This window comes from Limanda limanda, chromosome 20, assembly GCF_963576545.1.
Source record: "Limanda limanda chromosome 20, fLimLim1.1, whole genome shotgun sequence".
Lineage (NCBI taxonomy): Eukaryota > Metazoa > Chordata > Actinopteri > Pleuronectiformes > Pleuronectidae > Limanda > Limanda limanda.
Genome location: NC_083655.1, coordinates 14416769 through 14434433, shown reverse-complemented (window position 1 = coordinate 14434433; position 17665 = coordinate 14416769). Strand labels below are relative to the sequence as shown.

General features: G+C 43.8%; 1 protein-coding gene across 2 annotated transcripts; it reads right to left on the bottom strand.

Annotated features, from left to right (window-relative positions):
* Positions 1-1331: 1331 nt before the first annotated feature.
* Positions 1332-14684, bottom strand: pabpn1 (poly(A) binding protein, nuclear 1). 2 transcript variants are annotated; one of them, XM_061093796.1, is made up of 7 exons: positions 14275-14684; positions 12171-12279; positions 11406-11473; positions 10628-10734; positions 9931-10018; positions 9284-9435; positions 1332-2046 (listed from the first exon to the last, which is right to left on the bottom strand). In XM_061093796.1, the coding sequence occupies exons 1-7, from the start codon at positions 14407-14409 to the stop codon at positions 1857-1859; spliced, it is 849 nt and encodes a 282-aa protein (XP_060949779.1). In that variant the 5' UTR covers positions 14410-14684; the 3' UTR covers positions 1332-1856. The 2 variants fall into 2 exon arrangements, with proteins under 2 accessions (XP_060949779.1, XP_060949781.1); XM_061093798.1 differs by lacking the exon at positions 1332-2046 and adding an exon at positions 2627-3209.
* Between the last annotated feature and the right edge of the window lie 2981 nt (positions 14685-17665).

Genomic DNA, 17665 nt, shown 5'->3' with positions numbered 1-17665 from the left:
TGTCAGCTGTGAGAAACATCCAGCCATCCAACATCTATCCCACTGATCCTTTGAGGTAACTTAACCTGCAATTAGTTTTAGGTCTCCAATTATCCCTCAATCCAATCTGCATGTCTTTGACCTGCGGGAGGAGGCCCACTAGAACAACACGTTTACCCGGGAATCTAATTTTCTTGAGTGAGGAACACTGTAGCACTGTACTGGCCTTCAAGAAACGTGAAGGAAATGTCAAATCATATTTGTGAAGAAATTTGCAGGGAGTAGAATGTGTGCAGTATCGTGAGTTTATTATATATACCATCAAGTAATGTAAAACCTTTTAAGTGCGTCCTGTTTAAATGATTGTTTTATACATATGTTTATATAGTTTTTCTAGTCTTGAACACAGTAGTTCTGCCTTTCGCACAGATTCGTAGTGCGTCTGTGCGTCACTTTCTATCAGACATCTATCATACATTTTAAACAATTTGCAGTATGGGTAGACAGTGATCAAACCAACCCGTTTGTTAGTGGACAACCCGCTTTCACTCCTGAGCCACAGCACCTCATCTCTGCCATGATAGAACCCATTCACTGAGCACAGATGAGTAATATTGATTCAAATGGTTCTAGTAATTATTGGCTCTTTGGAATAACAGACCTGCTTCACATTGATTTAATGACCTGTCCAGAGTGTCCCCCACCTCTCACCTCAATATCAAGTGGGATTGGTTCTAGTCTTCCTTATGTACGCCAATAAAGCTAAGGGACCAAATCACATTAGTTGAACCAGTGGTCCTCAAATGCGGGTCCAATGATAATTTCCAGATTTCGCCATTAAAATATTTATCCAGTATCTTACCAATTCTGTTGAGTTATTCTTTCACATAACTAAGTGGAAATGTAAAATATAAAGGCTGTGAAATTATACATTAAAACATTTTTTTTGAACCTCTAGGTTAATTTTCACAACATTTCCAGTACATGATGGTCCAGTGTCACATGACCAGCCCAGCTCTCCTGTGGGATATTCATGTGCCGCCGTGACCACAGAAATTAAGACCATTATTGTTTGGCTCCAGAGGGGCAGTTTAAACAAAGAGGGCAAATGTGCTGTTGCTCAGGCAACTTTAGTACACGTCACATTAATCTTAGTAGCTCCACTGAATTAAAATGGAGGCTCTGCCCTTTATTTACTCGTTACCATGGAGAGTCTCAGTATTGGAGGCCATTGATGACAGCTTTCCTTCATTCATCAGACACTTTACTGCATTAACTTAGATCAGCACATAGGAGTTTCCATCTCAGGATCAATCAACCCAGCTTCTGCAGAGAAACTCACTGACACACAATCTCATTTTTACACAATGTCTTTATTTTTTTTTATCCTACTTACAGACTCATGGGTTAAAAATAAAAATTAAAAAAAGCAAAACGTTTTTTTGAAACCCACTCCCCTTTTTCAAAAAGAAAAGAAAGTCTCCACACAAACCCCCACCCCTGACCTACCCCACCCTAAAACATCAGCTCCGGCCCACTCAGTTTATTTTTTTTATTAAATTAATGTTCAATGCCGTTAGCTCGTCAGCCTTCCTCGGACAAGCCGTGACTGCACTGCGCCAAGTCAGAGAAAGGGGGCGCTATAAGGTCTGCACTGTACACCCTGGTCTCTGGTCCTGCCCTCCTCACTTTCTCTGCCACTCAGCTGCTGTTGGCTTCAGCTCTCTGGATAGAAATCATGTGTAGGGTTGGCTGCCGGTTACAGGCCGTCTGTACTGCAGTGTGTGGGTGCGTGTGTGCGCAAATGTGTGTGTGTGCGCAAATGTGTGTGGGTGCGTGTGTGTGTGTATTAGTGTGAAAAGCACTAAAAAGCATCATCAGCGTTTGCTGTTGTAGTAAATGCCCCCTGCCGCGGGCCTGTGGTCGCCCTGCCCCCCGCCCCCCCACACGGACAGGATGGGGTGAGTGTGCATAGCGGGGGCGGAGAGAGAGAGGGACGCCGCGGAGACATTGGGTGGGGGTGGCGCCACCTGGGGAGGGGTCGTCAGCCGCCACTGGTCCTGAAACCTGAAACGACAAGAAGTGGTCTAATATACAGAGAGAGGAGGGAGGGTGAGGAGGAGGGGAGGAGGGAGAAGGATCACAGAGGGAAAAGGGGGAGTGCATGGAGGGGGTCGGGGGGTTGCACGAAATAATAATAAAAAAAAACACTGATGCCTGTCGAAAGGATAAAATTAGCTGTAGCCATGCCTGAGCTGGAAGGAGGGGACCCCCACCCACAGGAAAGAAAAAAAAAAACTATGCAAGAACGACCCCTCTGAACATCGAGGGTCCAACGCTGTGCAGAGAAACACGTAATGAGACAGAGAGGGGTGAGGAGGAGGAGGGGGGGCGGGAGAGCATGAGAAATAAGGAAGGGGTGAGAACGGCGGGCACAGAAGGGGTTGAAGGGGGGGGGGGGGAGGGAGGGGGGAGTAATAATCATAATACTCCAAACCACAATCTGAAAAACACAGCAACAACAACTCTGGCTGGTGGAAGGTTCACACATGTACGGTACATTAAAAAGAAAAAAAAAATGAACACACGTTAACCTCGTTATTGATGCCCCCCCCCCCAAAAAAAAGCCTCACCCGCCCCACCCGCTCCCTCCCACTTCTCTGGTGGTGGTGGAGGGTGAGTGGGTGGGTGGGCCGTGTCAGTGATGGAGGAGTGAAAGCGGGAGGTCACAGCCAGACCGAAGGAGACACATCTGCAGCCTGAGATACCATCACAGCCCCCCCCCCCGGGAAAAAAAAAAGTACAAAAAAAAACAAAGAAATCAGCCACCATGTTGTTCATCCCAGCGGCCAAACTGCTGATACCTTACCAGGGCTGACCGCATCAACCTCGGCACACGCACGCTCACACACAATCCCACACTGCGGCAGTCAGTCAGTCTCTGTCCACCACAGGGTTTCCTCTTTTTTTTTTCTTTTCTTTTTTTTCTCTCTCTTCCGGGAGTTCTCTTCTTTTTTTTTTTGTTTTTTATTGTTGGGGAGGAGGAGGAGGGAAGGATATGGGGGGAGGTTTTTTTTCACTGTGTGTGTTTGTGTGTGTATGTGTGTGTGTTTCTTTTTTTAATGGGAACAGAGAGGGGAGAGGGGCGATAGTAAGGGAGTGTGGGGGGGAGGGAGGGAGGGGAGGGTGTTTAGTAAGGGGAATACCACGATGATGTTCGCCCTCGGCCCCTGGAAAAGAGAGAGAAAAAGAGGGTGAGTTTTTTTGTTGGCGACGACACCAATTTCCTGGTGTGATATAATATGATTGTTATAATATCAAGGTGTGTGTGTGTGTGTGTGTGCAGAGAAGGTGAACAGAAGATACTCAGAAATAAAGACATACCATCTTAAAGGTATTGTGTCTTTGTTACATATAATCAATATGCATTATAGTACAGAGCTGAGAGCAGCTGTGTGAGGAGAGGAAAAGTGTTTGGTTTCCAGATACAAGGAGAAAACCATCAAGAGTGTGTGTGTGTGAGTGTGTGTGTATGTGTGTGTGTGTGCTGGGGGGTGAGGGTACAGCAAAGCCCCTCTCTCTCCCTCTCTTTCTCTCTCTCTAAGTCTCTCTGTTCGAGAGCCGCCTCTGGGGGTCACTGTGGGGAAACACCGTGAGGACAAACAGCACCACACATAAACCCCAGCAGGATGCCATGTACACACATACACACACAACTGGCAAGGTGGGTGACAGGACTCACATTTTTTTTTACACAACACCTGACACACACAAACACAAGACAATCAGTAGCAGACCCTCGATACATCCTGAGAGAAACGCGAGCACACACACACAGACACACATCTATAAGTGGTAAACAACATGTCACACTGGGACTTAAACCAGTGGTCATTAGCTTGATGCTGAGGTCAGGCTGCAGTAATGAACCCTCGTTTCTGGGTGTGAACGTTGTAAGGGTGAATCTGAGTAGGCGTGTGTGTGTGTTTGAGTCTGTGTGCGTGTAGGATCGTGTACATGCAAAAGACACACACTCCACATAAGCACAGGCAGAACAAAAAAAGCTTCTTCCACATCACAAATCTACAAGTCTTCTGGGTCACATTAAAATCTTTCCTTTTCACTGTGCCAACTTGGGAAGATCACTGACGAGGTTGATGAATGTGAAAGCAGAGAAACATACTTTAATACCTAAAGGGCTAAACAAGTGCCACCCAGAGGCTCTCCATCAGCCTGCGTAGAAAACACTGTTAAATCTTACAAAACAAAGCCAATCAACAATTCGATACCCTCATCAATATCACTGAAATCCTCCCAAGCTCACAACAGGTCAAAACAAAGATTGTGAACACTACTTTTGTTCCCACAACAAGACAAGGCACCAGTGAATTGCCATTAAGTTTCACACCAGTCTGCCGCTCAGTCTTGGACTGGTGATGAATTCCTGATGTAACCAACAAAGGAATCAAGGCCAGTCTCAGTTCTTATCCGTGGCTGATGATTACCAAGTAACCAGGTCTGTTACATTCACAATGTAACAGACCTGCCAACCTTGAAAAAACGTCTTGGACTACGAGTTAATGCCAAGAAATACTCATGTACGTCTGTGTGCGGGGTGTAGAGGTGTTCATTATATCTATATTTATCTTAATACCATTTTCATATTAACACATCTCTCCCTTTTAACATCTCACGCCAACTAGAGCACTTCCTGTTATTCTTCATTCATGTCTGTCCAATCACATAGAGAGTAACTTTGAAGGAATTTAAAGAGAAAATATTATGGGTATTTTGTTTTAGTTAAAAATATTAACTCCATTGGCCAAACATATGTTTTGTGAGATCACAGTGACCTTTACCTTTGACAACTAATTTCTAATTGATTCAGCCTCAATTTCAACAAAGTGAACATCTGGATCGCCCCCTGGTGGCTGGCAGCAGTATAGGTCATACACCTTGCCTCCTCCATGTAAGAAAGCATGTAGACCAAACTAAAATGATGTAAGTACTAGTTATATAAACATTTTCAAAAGATGGTACCTATTAATTAGTTAGTTCTTATCATGCTGATGTTTTTCCAAATGCTCATGTTTCTGATAAGTGGGTTCTTAATTATCAATTATCATAAATCTATCTCAAATCATCACACATTTGGACCACACCGTCATAGATAGTAATGAAATTGAATTAGTAAGCCAAAGCTTTTGGACTGGACATCTCCCTTAGTTAAGAAATGACTGTGACCATTCCAATTAAATCTAGTTAGTTTATCATTGAGTTCATGTAAATCTTTGTACCAAATTTGAAAAAATCCCCTCAGTGTTCCTGAGATATGTCAGGAGTGGCATAGACGGAAAACTTAAAAACTTGATGCATCAGACTGCAGCAGGTGCTGAGGCATAGAAATGCAAATCATTCGATCTTCCCTTATCTGCTAATCCTTGATGACTCTAATCAATATCAGTATTGAGGATTGTGCAAAATCCACTTTTGTTGGTTGGGCAGTCTGTCCTGTTAACTTTAAGAACTTAACTCAACCTTTCACCCATCAAACTCTTCTTTTGCGCACTCAGTGCATCACTAAAATCTGTAAAATTATTAAAAAACAAAACAGTGTAAGGTGAAATTCTACTGACAAATTGTATCTGTGTATTTTGATGACCGTGTGTACGGGTTGTAGGGGTGCAACGATTAGTCGACGTCATCGACAAAAATCGATGACCAAAATAGTCGGTGACGAATTTACTAGTCGATGAATCGTTGGTGACGTCATAGCGCGTGTTTCTCGTGCCGCGCAGCGGAACTAAACGTCGTTTTACCGGAGGTGCTGATGAAAGCAGCTGAGGAGTGAGCCATCTCGCTCCCTTCTTATCTCTGAAAGTCGCGCATGTGCAATAGCGACAAAACACGGTCCAATGTCGGCGTCCGCTGCCGCGCGCAGTCGCGCACCAGGAAGTAAAAAGTTCGGGAGAACTTCACCCGTAACATGGCCCGATAAAAACTACCTGCAGTATCTGCACAGCGGACCTGCTCTCCAGGGCAGCAGGACACGCGCATTTGAGGAGGAGGCACGTGTGACTTCGTAACGGAGACGATGCGGACTCGCCTCTGTCAGATGTTATATATAAACATAATATATAAGTTATATATACACGTATATACCTGCGCGCAGGATTCTAGCATCCATTACAAAAATATGGTTTAAACTTTTTATTAACTAGTTTAAAAGCGAAATATTATCCTATTGCCTGACAAACGTCTTGTTTTAATCAAAATGATTTAGTCTGAAGAAGACTGTAGTTTCGTTTGTTGATGTTTTTATTAATGTTATTTTCCCTGTCCTTTTTTGTTAACACGAAAAATAGATACTTGAATTTTAATTTATTTTTAGTACCAGCACTTGGCCTGTTCTTGGTTCACAGTAAAAAGGGAAACTTTAATTTAAATTAATATTTTTTATTAGCACTTTGCCTGTCCTTGGTTTTAAATGAACAAAAACTTGATTTTTCTTTGCTTTTGTGTCAACAGTACCCTTATATGCAGCAAAGTTTATTAAAAGACATTTTTGTTAATGAAGTCACAATCTTTATTGCCTTTATTTTCAGTCATCACATGCCTTGAACAACCTCAAGCTAAATTTAAAAGCTGCTTGCTAAATAATAGCAATTGAGAATTTGTGTCATTCATAATCCGATTAGTCGATTAATCGTTTCAATAATCGGTGACTAATCGACTATCAGAATAGTCGTTAGTTGCAGCCCTAACGGGTTGGCAGGTCTACTGTGCAGTTTTTAACAATATCCTACGCAAGGAGCACGATCATAACAGACACCTGGTTCAGTTTGATCCCACTGTTTAAAGAGCCTGAGCCTTCAACCTTTCAATTGAAATTTTAGAATATCCTAAGTGAATGCACCTTTTTTTTGCTGTTCTGCAGTGTCGGATGTCAACTAGTATATTTATTATCACATTAATGAAATTTTAAGCTCAACAAGCACAATAAGTCTTAGTTAAGCCTATAAACTAACACTATTAAGAGCTTTTAAAGTCGAAACAGTAGGTTAACTACTCATTAACAGTAGCACTTCCTGGTTCCTGGAGACGCGGGTTAATAACAAATCAACTTTGTGCCTTGTCTTGCAGCTCAGCCAAATCCCAGTGAGTGAAGCGGCAGGGTTAGGGTCTGTTGGTATGTGTGGGAGTACACAGAGCGATTAGAGGGATTCTGACCTTGGCCTTCAGACTCTTTCTCACAAAGAAATTAACAGACATGTAACCTTTCCGGGCTGCTACTAAGGGCAATTTTGCAGAATGGGAATTCCTTGCAAATACTACAGTCAAGAGTAAGGTCACAAGATTAAACAGGGGCTTATCAGAACAACTTGGCAAACTGGTCGTCACTATAATAGCAACCTCGGCATGAAGATTTTAAGACTCTTTACAATTTACCGCTAAAATGTGTTTCTAATCATTTAAACTTCACATCACCCTATTTGCTATTTCATCTCACAAGGAGAACCAAGGCCAAAATGACCCAGGGGACAATCAAATCAGAACCTCTCTGTTTCTCAGCTCAGTGCATGTGTGAGGAAGCGGGCATGCTGATCAACATGACGGACACCACACTGCCTCTCAGTCTCAACAGAAAAAAAAATAAGATGGCTCCACAGACAGAGCTCCACCATGGGCCCTATATGGAGTGAGATTATTAGTAGCCTTGATTACTCACTGCCTGCAGTACGTTTACATTAAAGGGGCAGTGGGTTAGCTTGTTCGTTCCACCCACGCATTCTCAGATTACTTTTTACATCATCTCATCAACAGAAACTGCAGCTCCAGTTTGAAGTCAACTCCTGTGATTTAATCACATGCTGTAAACACCAGATATGCAGTGACAAACCCCACATGGCCCTCTAATAGAAACAGGGCCCCACAGCAGAGCTCTGAAGCAGAGCCCCTTTAAAACCAAAGTAATCCCAGTGTCTTCTCAACGCTGTGTGTAGAACCCCTCCAGGAACCCAGTGAACAACACTCTGATCGAAGTCAGGCCCCCTTTGTGGTTCACTATGGATCACAGTACTGGAAGACCATATTGCAGCTTTAACAGGTAAATATTAATAAAACACCAGCTGTAGCATTGTGTTTTCTACCTGCATGAGGTTCTGAGCATACTGGAGCATCAGTGCTGTAGCTGAGAGAGTCAATGTCATCAGGTCAAACAGCTCAAACCCCAGCAATGTAAGTTGTTTTGCACTCGACCATTAATGGTCCAATTATGAAAAGGAACCACAGTCTTTCCAAAAGACACAAAACCATCAAGCCCAGCTTGGTACCAGTACCTTTCAGGAGACTGAGGGGGTACTGGCGCAATAACAGCTTAGACTTGGGCTACGTCCACATCTGCTACGTTTACGCCCACTGTCCACGCAACTCCAGAGGTTTCCAGCCCATAAAACAGAGCCATTTCGAAAAACAGTTGCATTTTAATTTCAGGATGTATTTTAATGTGGACGGGCTGACCAAACTTTTAGAAATGATAATACAGTCACCCACACTCTGCACCATTGCTGTTCCTCATTTTCAGTATTTTCTGCGACCAATCAACCAAAGCAGAGTAGACAATATTTCTGATACAGAGCTGAAATGCTCTTCTGAATGGCCATTGTGTGGACGTTGCCTTACTGGGTGCATTAGAGCCTGGGAAGAACAAAGTGATGTGCACTGTGTAAGTTTGCCTCCAATGAAATGGTTTCATGTGATGTGGCATGCAATGAGCCCCTCAAACCCACACCTAATGTGACACTGTTTCTAACCAAAGTCTGCCAGAAAAATAGTCCCTCAAGTTAAATAAGGATAAAATGTGTTGCATCACGAAGAATCCATAAATTACTAAAAATAAAATAAATAGGTACCATCAGTAAATTTGACTTAATCCTATCAAATCTCAGACTCATTATACAAAAACTTGATAATATTAATTGAAATATAGACACTTTAAATGTGTAGAAATGTTTTACTTCTTCTTTGAAAGTGCTTAGATTGTACTTACCTCCTCTATGATACCTTATCGGGAAGGACTTTTTTCTCCTCGTCTCAATTAAAATTGCAATTGCTCTGCCTATCCAGTCCTTCATATGTGAACATAATTTACGAGCCCAAACTGTACAATTCCTTCCTTTCTCCGTATCTGCATCCCTATTCTATAATTCACTTTTGTGCCCTGTCCTCCCTTTCTGCAAGTGCCAACATGCAGGTGCAGTTTTGTCCCAGGTGTGAAAGTGGAGGCGCCTCAGCGTCGGCTCACCTGAAGGCCCGTCCTCTGCCTCTGGGTGGTGTGTAACCACTGTAGTAGCGTGCGCGCGACGAAAAGCTTCCTCCCCGTGATCGAAAGCGAGCCCGAGGAAAGCCACGGTCTGTGGTGCTGATACCTGGTCTGTTTGTTCTTTTAGCGCCCACCTGAGGAGAGGGGAGGTTACAGAAACAAAATCCATATAAGGCAAAAACTAAACCAGTCATTAAAATCCTAGGAATTAATGTTGACATCCTGAAATATTCAGAAAACTTCAATTTTCCCAGACAGTCCATTGCCACATCTCCTCTTTTCAGCCTCTGTCTGAAACATCCTTAAAGGCCCTCTTCTAAATAAAGCCCAGACTGCTCTGATTGGTCAGCTGAACCTGTTGTAATGGGCCAGCATCTTCCAATGTGTGTAGAAATGTTAGCCTTAGCGTCACCTAGCTTTGTTAGGGGGTGTGCCAGACTAACCATGTGATTCAGGAGCTTCAGAAGCTCCCTTTACTGTGCACGTTGGGCTTTTAAGCTTTGCAGAACTTTTACAAACAGAATTCTGGAAAGAAGAACTTGAGGAGCATAATATGTCGCCTTTAAAAGACAAAGCAAAGACAATTGAACCTTTCAGTTGTTTTGATTTAACACTTTAAAATCTCTTACCTTTATCTGCCTTCCTCTGAAAAGGGACTCATCCAAAGCCATGGCTGTCCTTACAGACTCCTTGTCTGAAAACTCGATGTAGGCAAACCTGCAGAATGAAAATAGAGTCACTCCACTGCAGCAGCACTCACAGGTAAACAAGCAGCAACATGCAGATAATAGCATGGTTTATTATAGGCATAACCATACTGTATTCTGATAACCAATCCACAACGTTTATTTTGGGAGCTACTGTGACTTTTCAGCCCAGCCACTAAACCAAGGATTCTACACAGACAGCCAGGGCCTGTTCCTGAAAGTAGGTTAAACATAATCTGACGCGAAATGAACTCAGACTTGACGATGGAAAGTGTTTGGTTCTTGATCAGCTGCTCTAAGTTAGTTCAGAAACAAACTAAGTTTGTTGTAGAAAAGCTGCCGGCGAGCACGTTGGAGTCATAGAGACAGTAACCATGGTAACTGAAAACTCAGTCTTTTCCTCATCTACTAAGCCAACTTTCTGGAATACCCCCTGGAGATGCTTTCTTAAAAACCCAGATAAAATCGTACAACCACAACTGACTAAATTGTGGAACAATGGTCTAAAGACATCACATTCAAACATCCAGCAGTGAGAATGTGGTAATCTCTTTACAGATAACATGTCATCAACACATCATCTGCCACAAAGTGAAAAGGTTAGAATGGTAGTTTTTACCCCTTGGGATGCCCTGTGTATTTGTCACACAGGATGGTGACTCTGTTTACTGAACCGCAGCCATGAAAATGAGCCTCGAGCTCTTCTGCAGTGGCACCATAGTCCACCTGTAGAAACAAAGGGTAGAGGTCAGACATCAGGACTAAGTCTTTAGCATATGCATTTAAGAAACAACTATACAGACAGCGGTGTAAATACAACTCAAGAAGAGTGGCTATAAAGAGTTAATAGCTCTCTTGAAGTTGTTAGATTTACATTAAATGTTTTAAAAATGCGACACTGAACCAACAGTGTCTCAAATTGAAAAATAATTCCTCAAAAATAGAAGAAAAAGTCCAATAGTAATTACATTGATACGGTGCAACACTGTCAATTGTAAGTTCCCAAACAAACACATCAATGTGAAGACAAAGTTATATCTAAACTTCAAATGTCAGTGAGAGCGTGTACAAAACCACTCTGAAGAAAAACCAGGTCTCTGTGGCTGAGACTGGAAACAAAACCTGTCGGTCGTGTTCAGTGACCAGTTCACTACCTAATAGGATTGTTTGCCAGAAAGCAAACAGGAAATTTACATAGCTTCAAAAGCGAAGGAGTTCTGTCAAGATAAGTGTCTTTAAAATAGCAATAATAAAGTCCTGGTATCCAGGAGTTGATAACTGTTCTTTCACAGTGTTACTGCAAATAGAGAGTGATGTGGTGTAATCTTAAAAAAAGTAAAACAAGACAAATATGGCCAAAAATAACATCTGTATGAGACAAAGAGACAGTTACTCACATTTCCGACATAAATAGATCTGCCATCTGCTTCCATCTTCTCCTCGATGGACATGATGACAGGGCCGACTGCATGGGTGTGCACAGGAGACAAAATATTTCAATTAAACAAGGACATTTAAGTGTTGTTCCTGACTTAATGTTATAAAAACAAGCATCTACAATGTGTTTTGCTTTCGTACAAGATGAACTGGTTTTGGGGTATTTTAAGTCTTCAATCTCTCCATCTTGTATCTAAGCTTGATAAAACACCAGTACTTTAACTGTTGCTGTATACAAAGTCTAAATCGTATGTAAATTTCCAATGATGTAAACATGGATGTGTAGGTGGAGCATGAATAATAGACCTATATTTTATATTTTTCATGTAGCAAACTGCCTTTTAACAGCACAGTGCAGTTACAGTTCACAGCAATTTCTTTATTACTACATCAAGTATGCAGCTATAAACCACATAGACTTGTGTCCCAGTCACAGATTGACTGAGGGCAGAGAAGGACACATAGATGTTTAACTAATAGATCTATACTCTAATACACTATTACTGTAATACATTCCCTCTTTGAAGGTCAGCATGTTCAGGCTTTACTTGCAGAGCTGTTGATTCAACTGTATGATGATTTTTGAGACATTTTGGGACTACTAATTAAAAGTGACATACGGTACAAAGGATCTGATAAATGGGATTATTATGGTATGGCAGAAAGACAGCATATGTGGACATATGGTAAGAAAGCAGTGATCTACCTCTAAAGCACATACACACCTGGTGGGGGGCTCAGGTTCATCTGTTTCTCCACCTCGTTCTGCAGCTCCTTTAGCTTCTCTGCCTCTTCCTCCATCTCTCGGACCCGAGCTTTGATTGCCTCCAGCTCCTGCAAAGCAGATGCCGTTTTGTTTAGAGCTCATACACAGTTTTACAGTGACACAGTTGCTGCACTAACAAGTTCTGGCCGAGTACAAATACAACGATGAAAATGCTGTCATGAGAAAAGGGCACAATAACTATGTGTCATAACACTGCAGTGAGGATTCTGCATCAAGATGTTGTACTTGTGAGTGCTGGTGCTGTTATAACACACCTTCGATCTAAAACTGTGTAAGCGTTTCACAATATACACAATGATCCACACTCTGCAGCTTCATTGTTTTTTCCGTGGATGCACGGTTTCACACAGTTGTTTTCTCTATCCAGCCTAAATTTGGAAGTCATTGCCTGTGGCAACTTGACCCGAAGGCAATGAAGTAAAAGTGCCTCATCCGGCCATAACACTGTCCAGCTGCAACTAAAAGAGAATGGATACTGATGAATACATGACTGTCACACAGCTTTATGTTTCCAGGCACTTCATAACGCTCAGGAACAACATTTATGACAAAACACAGGACCCAAATGAGGACACATTGCTTTGGGCTCATGCACCTGACCATGGGTATTTGCTACTTATCTCTCTTAATATCAACATCAATCAGTAGATCGACCATGTTGCAGCGGAAACCCAACTACACCCTGTTTTTGAAACACAATCGGAAAGGTATTTCGGGGGGGTAATGGGGTCAGAGGACAAGCGTGAAAGCAACACAACGCCGACTGGCACCACATTAAATATTCGTTTGGTGAGCACAGCGATGGGAGACGACCCTCCTTGTCTGACAGTGCTGCACTGCAGCACAGAGGAGTCACTCTGCATCCACAGCTGCCGCATGTGCTGGCGGTGTATAATGCAAAGCTGTGGGGGACACAGACGGACCAGGACTTGATCAAATGAGTAAATCTGCACGATGGTTTCGTGGTAGCATGATGTGCACGATATAACCTGACACATCACATGTCATCGTCGCGGAGAGGAGGATTCCACACACACATTCGGAACAGGGCTGCTGGAATGATACACCCGACCATGACGTTTGTCGCATATCCTGTGACCCCCTGTCCTCCCTCCATCCCCCGGTCGGTCCAACAGGACAGTGTGGGAGCAATAACCCAGCCCTCTGAAATACCGCAGCATCCTCCCTGCAGCCAACATGCACAAGACCAAGACTTCAATGAAATCCAGCAGCCCCGGCTGTGCCATCCTCCACCATCTCCGCACAGCACCACACAGAGCTCATGTCCCGCTGATGCCGGACACCAGATGTGGTCTAACACGACTGGTCAGGTGCATGGGAGCCACCTCCACCCCAGCTTTGTTAAAGGCGGCTGGCATGTTAGCTAGCCGGAGCCCCGGTTCTCCGGTGGTAAGAGCTGCAGCGACCATTCTTACGGCAGGTCCCCATTCAAACGTTGCATTCTATCCTGTGGCTGGAGATAATGGCCGACGGGTCGCTGATCATTTCAATTGATGCCTCGGTGGGCTCTTGATAGCCCTTCGCCGCCGGGTCACTAGCAGGAGCCCACCCCGGCGCTGGAGCCGCAGCCCCGGGCTGGAGAAAGATGTCGGGGGGCTGGATCAAAGCATTCCGTTACCGTGAGCAGGTCGGCTTCCCGGGGAGATGGACTCGCACCGGCCGGTCCTACCCGAGCCCCGGACGCTCTACGGCTTCTCCGGCTCGCATTTTTCTCGCGACGGGTATTTCTCCCCCAACGGTTCGAGCTGCTCCCTGGCGCAGAGAAACTGGTGCCGCTGTTGCGCCAAGATGGCTGCCAGCACCACGCATGTCACCACCCATTTTTACTGCACTGCGTGAACCACAATGGCGGTAAACGTCGACCAAGCAACTACTAGTATCCCACACGGCATGTGACCCTCGATTAGCGAAAGAAAGACAAATCGACCGTCCGCCTGTTTTCACAACCTGACCGGACCTGACCCGGCGGTCCCCGGTCCTCCATGCGGGCTCCCGGGGCTCAGACAATGCCCTTCACTTACCGGGTCCTCGATCGAGGCCTCTCCCTCTTCTAGCCCCGGTTCTTCATCTCCGACACCCTGGTCTTCCAGCTCGGGATGTCCGGGGTCCGAGTCCAGCAGGGATTCCTCCGTCATTCCGTTACCGAACTCCGCCATCGCCCTGGTCCAGCTGTTCCGGGGCTCCTCGTGGCCAAAGCGACGCCGCAGGCCGCGACTCTCACGCGGGAGGGACGTGTGAGTGAGCGGGGCGACGAGGGGGAGAAACCCGGCGGAACACGCCGCTCGGTGAAGTTAAAATGCGGAATGAACTGCGGGCGAGAGTCGCAGCCACTCGTCGAACAGCTCGCTACCCGGGCCGGATGCTAGCGATGTGTTCCTTCGTGTCGCGGCTTCGAAGCGTGTTTCGAGTAATCCAGGAAGGTTTCTGTGAAGCGCGGATCCAGACTTGTGTTGATGACGTAGGCGGTGACGATCAGAGGCTTGCGAGCCGGCCGCAATGGAACACCCCCCCTCCCCCCCCCTCCCATTTTTGTGGATTGGGACTTAATATAGCGTTTCCCTTTTGACCCTGCCATTGTATCATAAAGACAGACACCATATTAATAAATTCATAATTTATGTATTGCGTCACAAACATCCTTCATTCATTTTTTTTTCAATTCCAAGCGTCACACATCGAAGCCATGGTGTCATTATCACTCTGCCTCAGTGACTGTACAGGTGCATCTCAATAAATTAGAATATCATGGAAAAGTTCACTTATTTCGATATTTCAAATCAAACAGTGAAACTCATATATTATTAAGATTCATTACACACAGAGTGAAATGTCTCAAGCATTAATTTCTTTTAATTTTGCTGATGATGGCTTACAGTTAATGAATACCCAAAATTCAGTATCTCGGAAAATTTGAATATTACATAAGACCAATAATACAAAGGATTTTTAATACAGAAATGCCAGCCTACTGAGAAGTATGTTCATATATATTAGCACTCAATACTTTGTCGGGGCTCCTTTTGCATGAACTACTGCATCAATGCGGTGTGGCATGGAGGCGATCAGCCTGTGGCACTGCTGAGGTGTTATGAAAGCCCAGGTTACTTTGTTAGCGGCCTTCAGCTCGTATGCATTGTTGGGTCTGGTATCGCTCATCTTCCTCTTGACAATAACCCATAGAGAATCTATGAGGTTCAGGTTAGGCGAGTTAGCTGGCCAATCAACCACAGTGATACCATGGTCATTAAACCAGGTATTGGTTATTTTGGCAGTGTGGGCCAGTCCTGCTGGAAAATTAATCAGCATCTCCATAAACCTTGTTAGCGGAAGGAGGCGTGAAGTGCTCTAAAATGTCCTGGTAGATGGTTGCATTGACTTTGGACTTGATAAAACAGAGTGGACCAACACCAGCAGATGACATGGCTCCCCAAATCATCACAGACTGTGGAAACTTCACACTGGACTTCAAGCAACTTGGATGTTGGGCCTCTCCACTCTTCCTCCAGACTCTGGGACCTTGATTTCCAAATGAAATGCAACATTTACTTACATTACTTTGGACCACTGAGCAACAGTCCAGTCCTTTTTCTCCTTAGCCCATGGGTAAGACGCTTTTGACGTTGTCTATGGTTCAGGAGTGGCTTTACACGAGGAATGCAACAGTTGCAGCCCATGTTCTGGATACGTCTGTGCGTGGTGGCCCTTGATGCACTGACTCAAGCCTCAGTCCACTCCTCCCCAAAATTCTCGAATGGCCGTGTGCTTCACCATCCTCTCAAGGCTGCGGTTATCACTGTTGCTTGTGCACCTTTTTCTACCACACTTTTTCCTTCAACTTTCTATAAATATGCTTGGGTACAGCACTCTGTGAACAGCCAGCTTCTTCAGCAATGACCTTTTGTGGCTTACCCTCCTTGTGGAGGGTGTCAATGACTGTCTTCTGGACAATCACAATATTCTAATTTTCTGAGATACAGAACTTTGGGTTTTCATTAGCTGTAATCCATAATCATCAAAATGAAAAGAAATTAAATATTTCACTCTGTGTGTAAAGAATCTATATAATATATGAGTTTCACCTTTTGAATTCAATAATCGAAATAAACGAACTTTTCCATGATATTCTAATTTATTGAGATGCACCTGTATATATAGAGCTCTGGCTGCCATTTATTGTCCACTTTGATGGCGCAGTGGAGCAAATGAAGCTTCGGCCCACGAGTGAACCAATTGGATGGAAAGCTTCAATGCTTCATGAAGCTTTACCTCGCCATCACTACCGGGGGCTTCCGTCTGACCCGCTGCCTCCAGGTTCCGGTCCCGGTTCCCGGTTTATTTACTAAACATGTGAACGCGGAAAGAGGAGGACGCGGTACAGTCCCTCTACTCCAGGTTCCAGGGGCGGAGCTACGCGGCACTGCGGCCGTACAAACTTTCAATCCCATTGGTCCGCGTCAAATAAATCTCTGGCGTCTGCTGCGTTCCCATTGGCTGGCCCAGCAGCACGTTCCGGTTCCCCAACGTCTCATGCGTGGCTCTGATTGGACTAGATTGCTGTCGATCAAACCCTGACAGTTGTAAATCAATTGGTCGAGCCAATTGTTGATTAGATCGATAGCGAGCTTGTAATATTTGTCCTGAGAGACAGAAGCCGGGAAATATAATCAGGAGATGTTGTTTTCAGAGGATCTACAGGTATAAGGAGTTCAAAAAAAAAGTATAAGAAACAGCAACATTGTAATCAGTAAAAAAAAATTCTCAGAACACAATATACAGAGAGTAGGTTAACAGATTTTATAAATTAATTTGGAATTACCTTACAGTGGGTCAGATTAATGCAAGTTGATAGACACTCCCATCTTTGTTTAATACCCTGACAGTTTTGCTTCATGCTCTTTTATTCTTCATTTTTAATTGCTCTTTTTCTTTCCTTTTGTTTTGTACATTAAATGGCTGACTTAGTTTTTGGTCCTTTATAAGGTAAACTTCAAGGCGTTTCATTCCCAACCCGCTCAGTATATTACAAATATCTTTAAGTGGTGTGTCATGTATATCTTTAAATGTAATGTTAATCGTGAAGCATAAGGGAATTTATCTTCAATAATCGGTGGATTGTAATATCTCTACCTGGACATTTGCTTTTTCATTTATCCTCAAGAAAAAGGATTGTGTTTTGTGTAGAAAGACTTGAAATCCTTGTTTGAAGACGAGTAGTGGAAATGTAGGTTAGCAGTTTGTAGTCCGACTTTCTAAGAGTATTACTCTTCTGTTTTCTACTAATCTGGGCTCTTTGTTCGGCTTTAGGGAAAGTAATCCCTTTTTTCATTGTGGGTGGATGTATACAGGTTTCAAATATTTCTATACAAACTTGATACAGTGGTTTTTTATTTCTTTCCAGACCAGCTTGTAAAG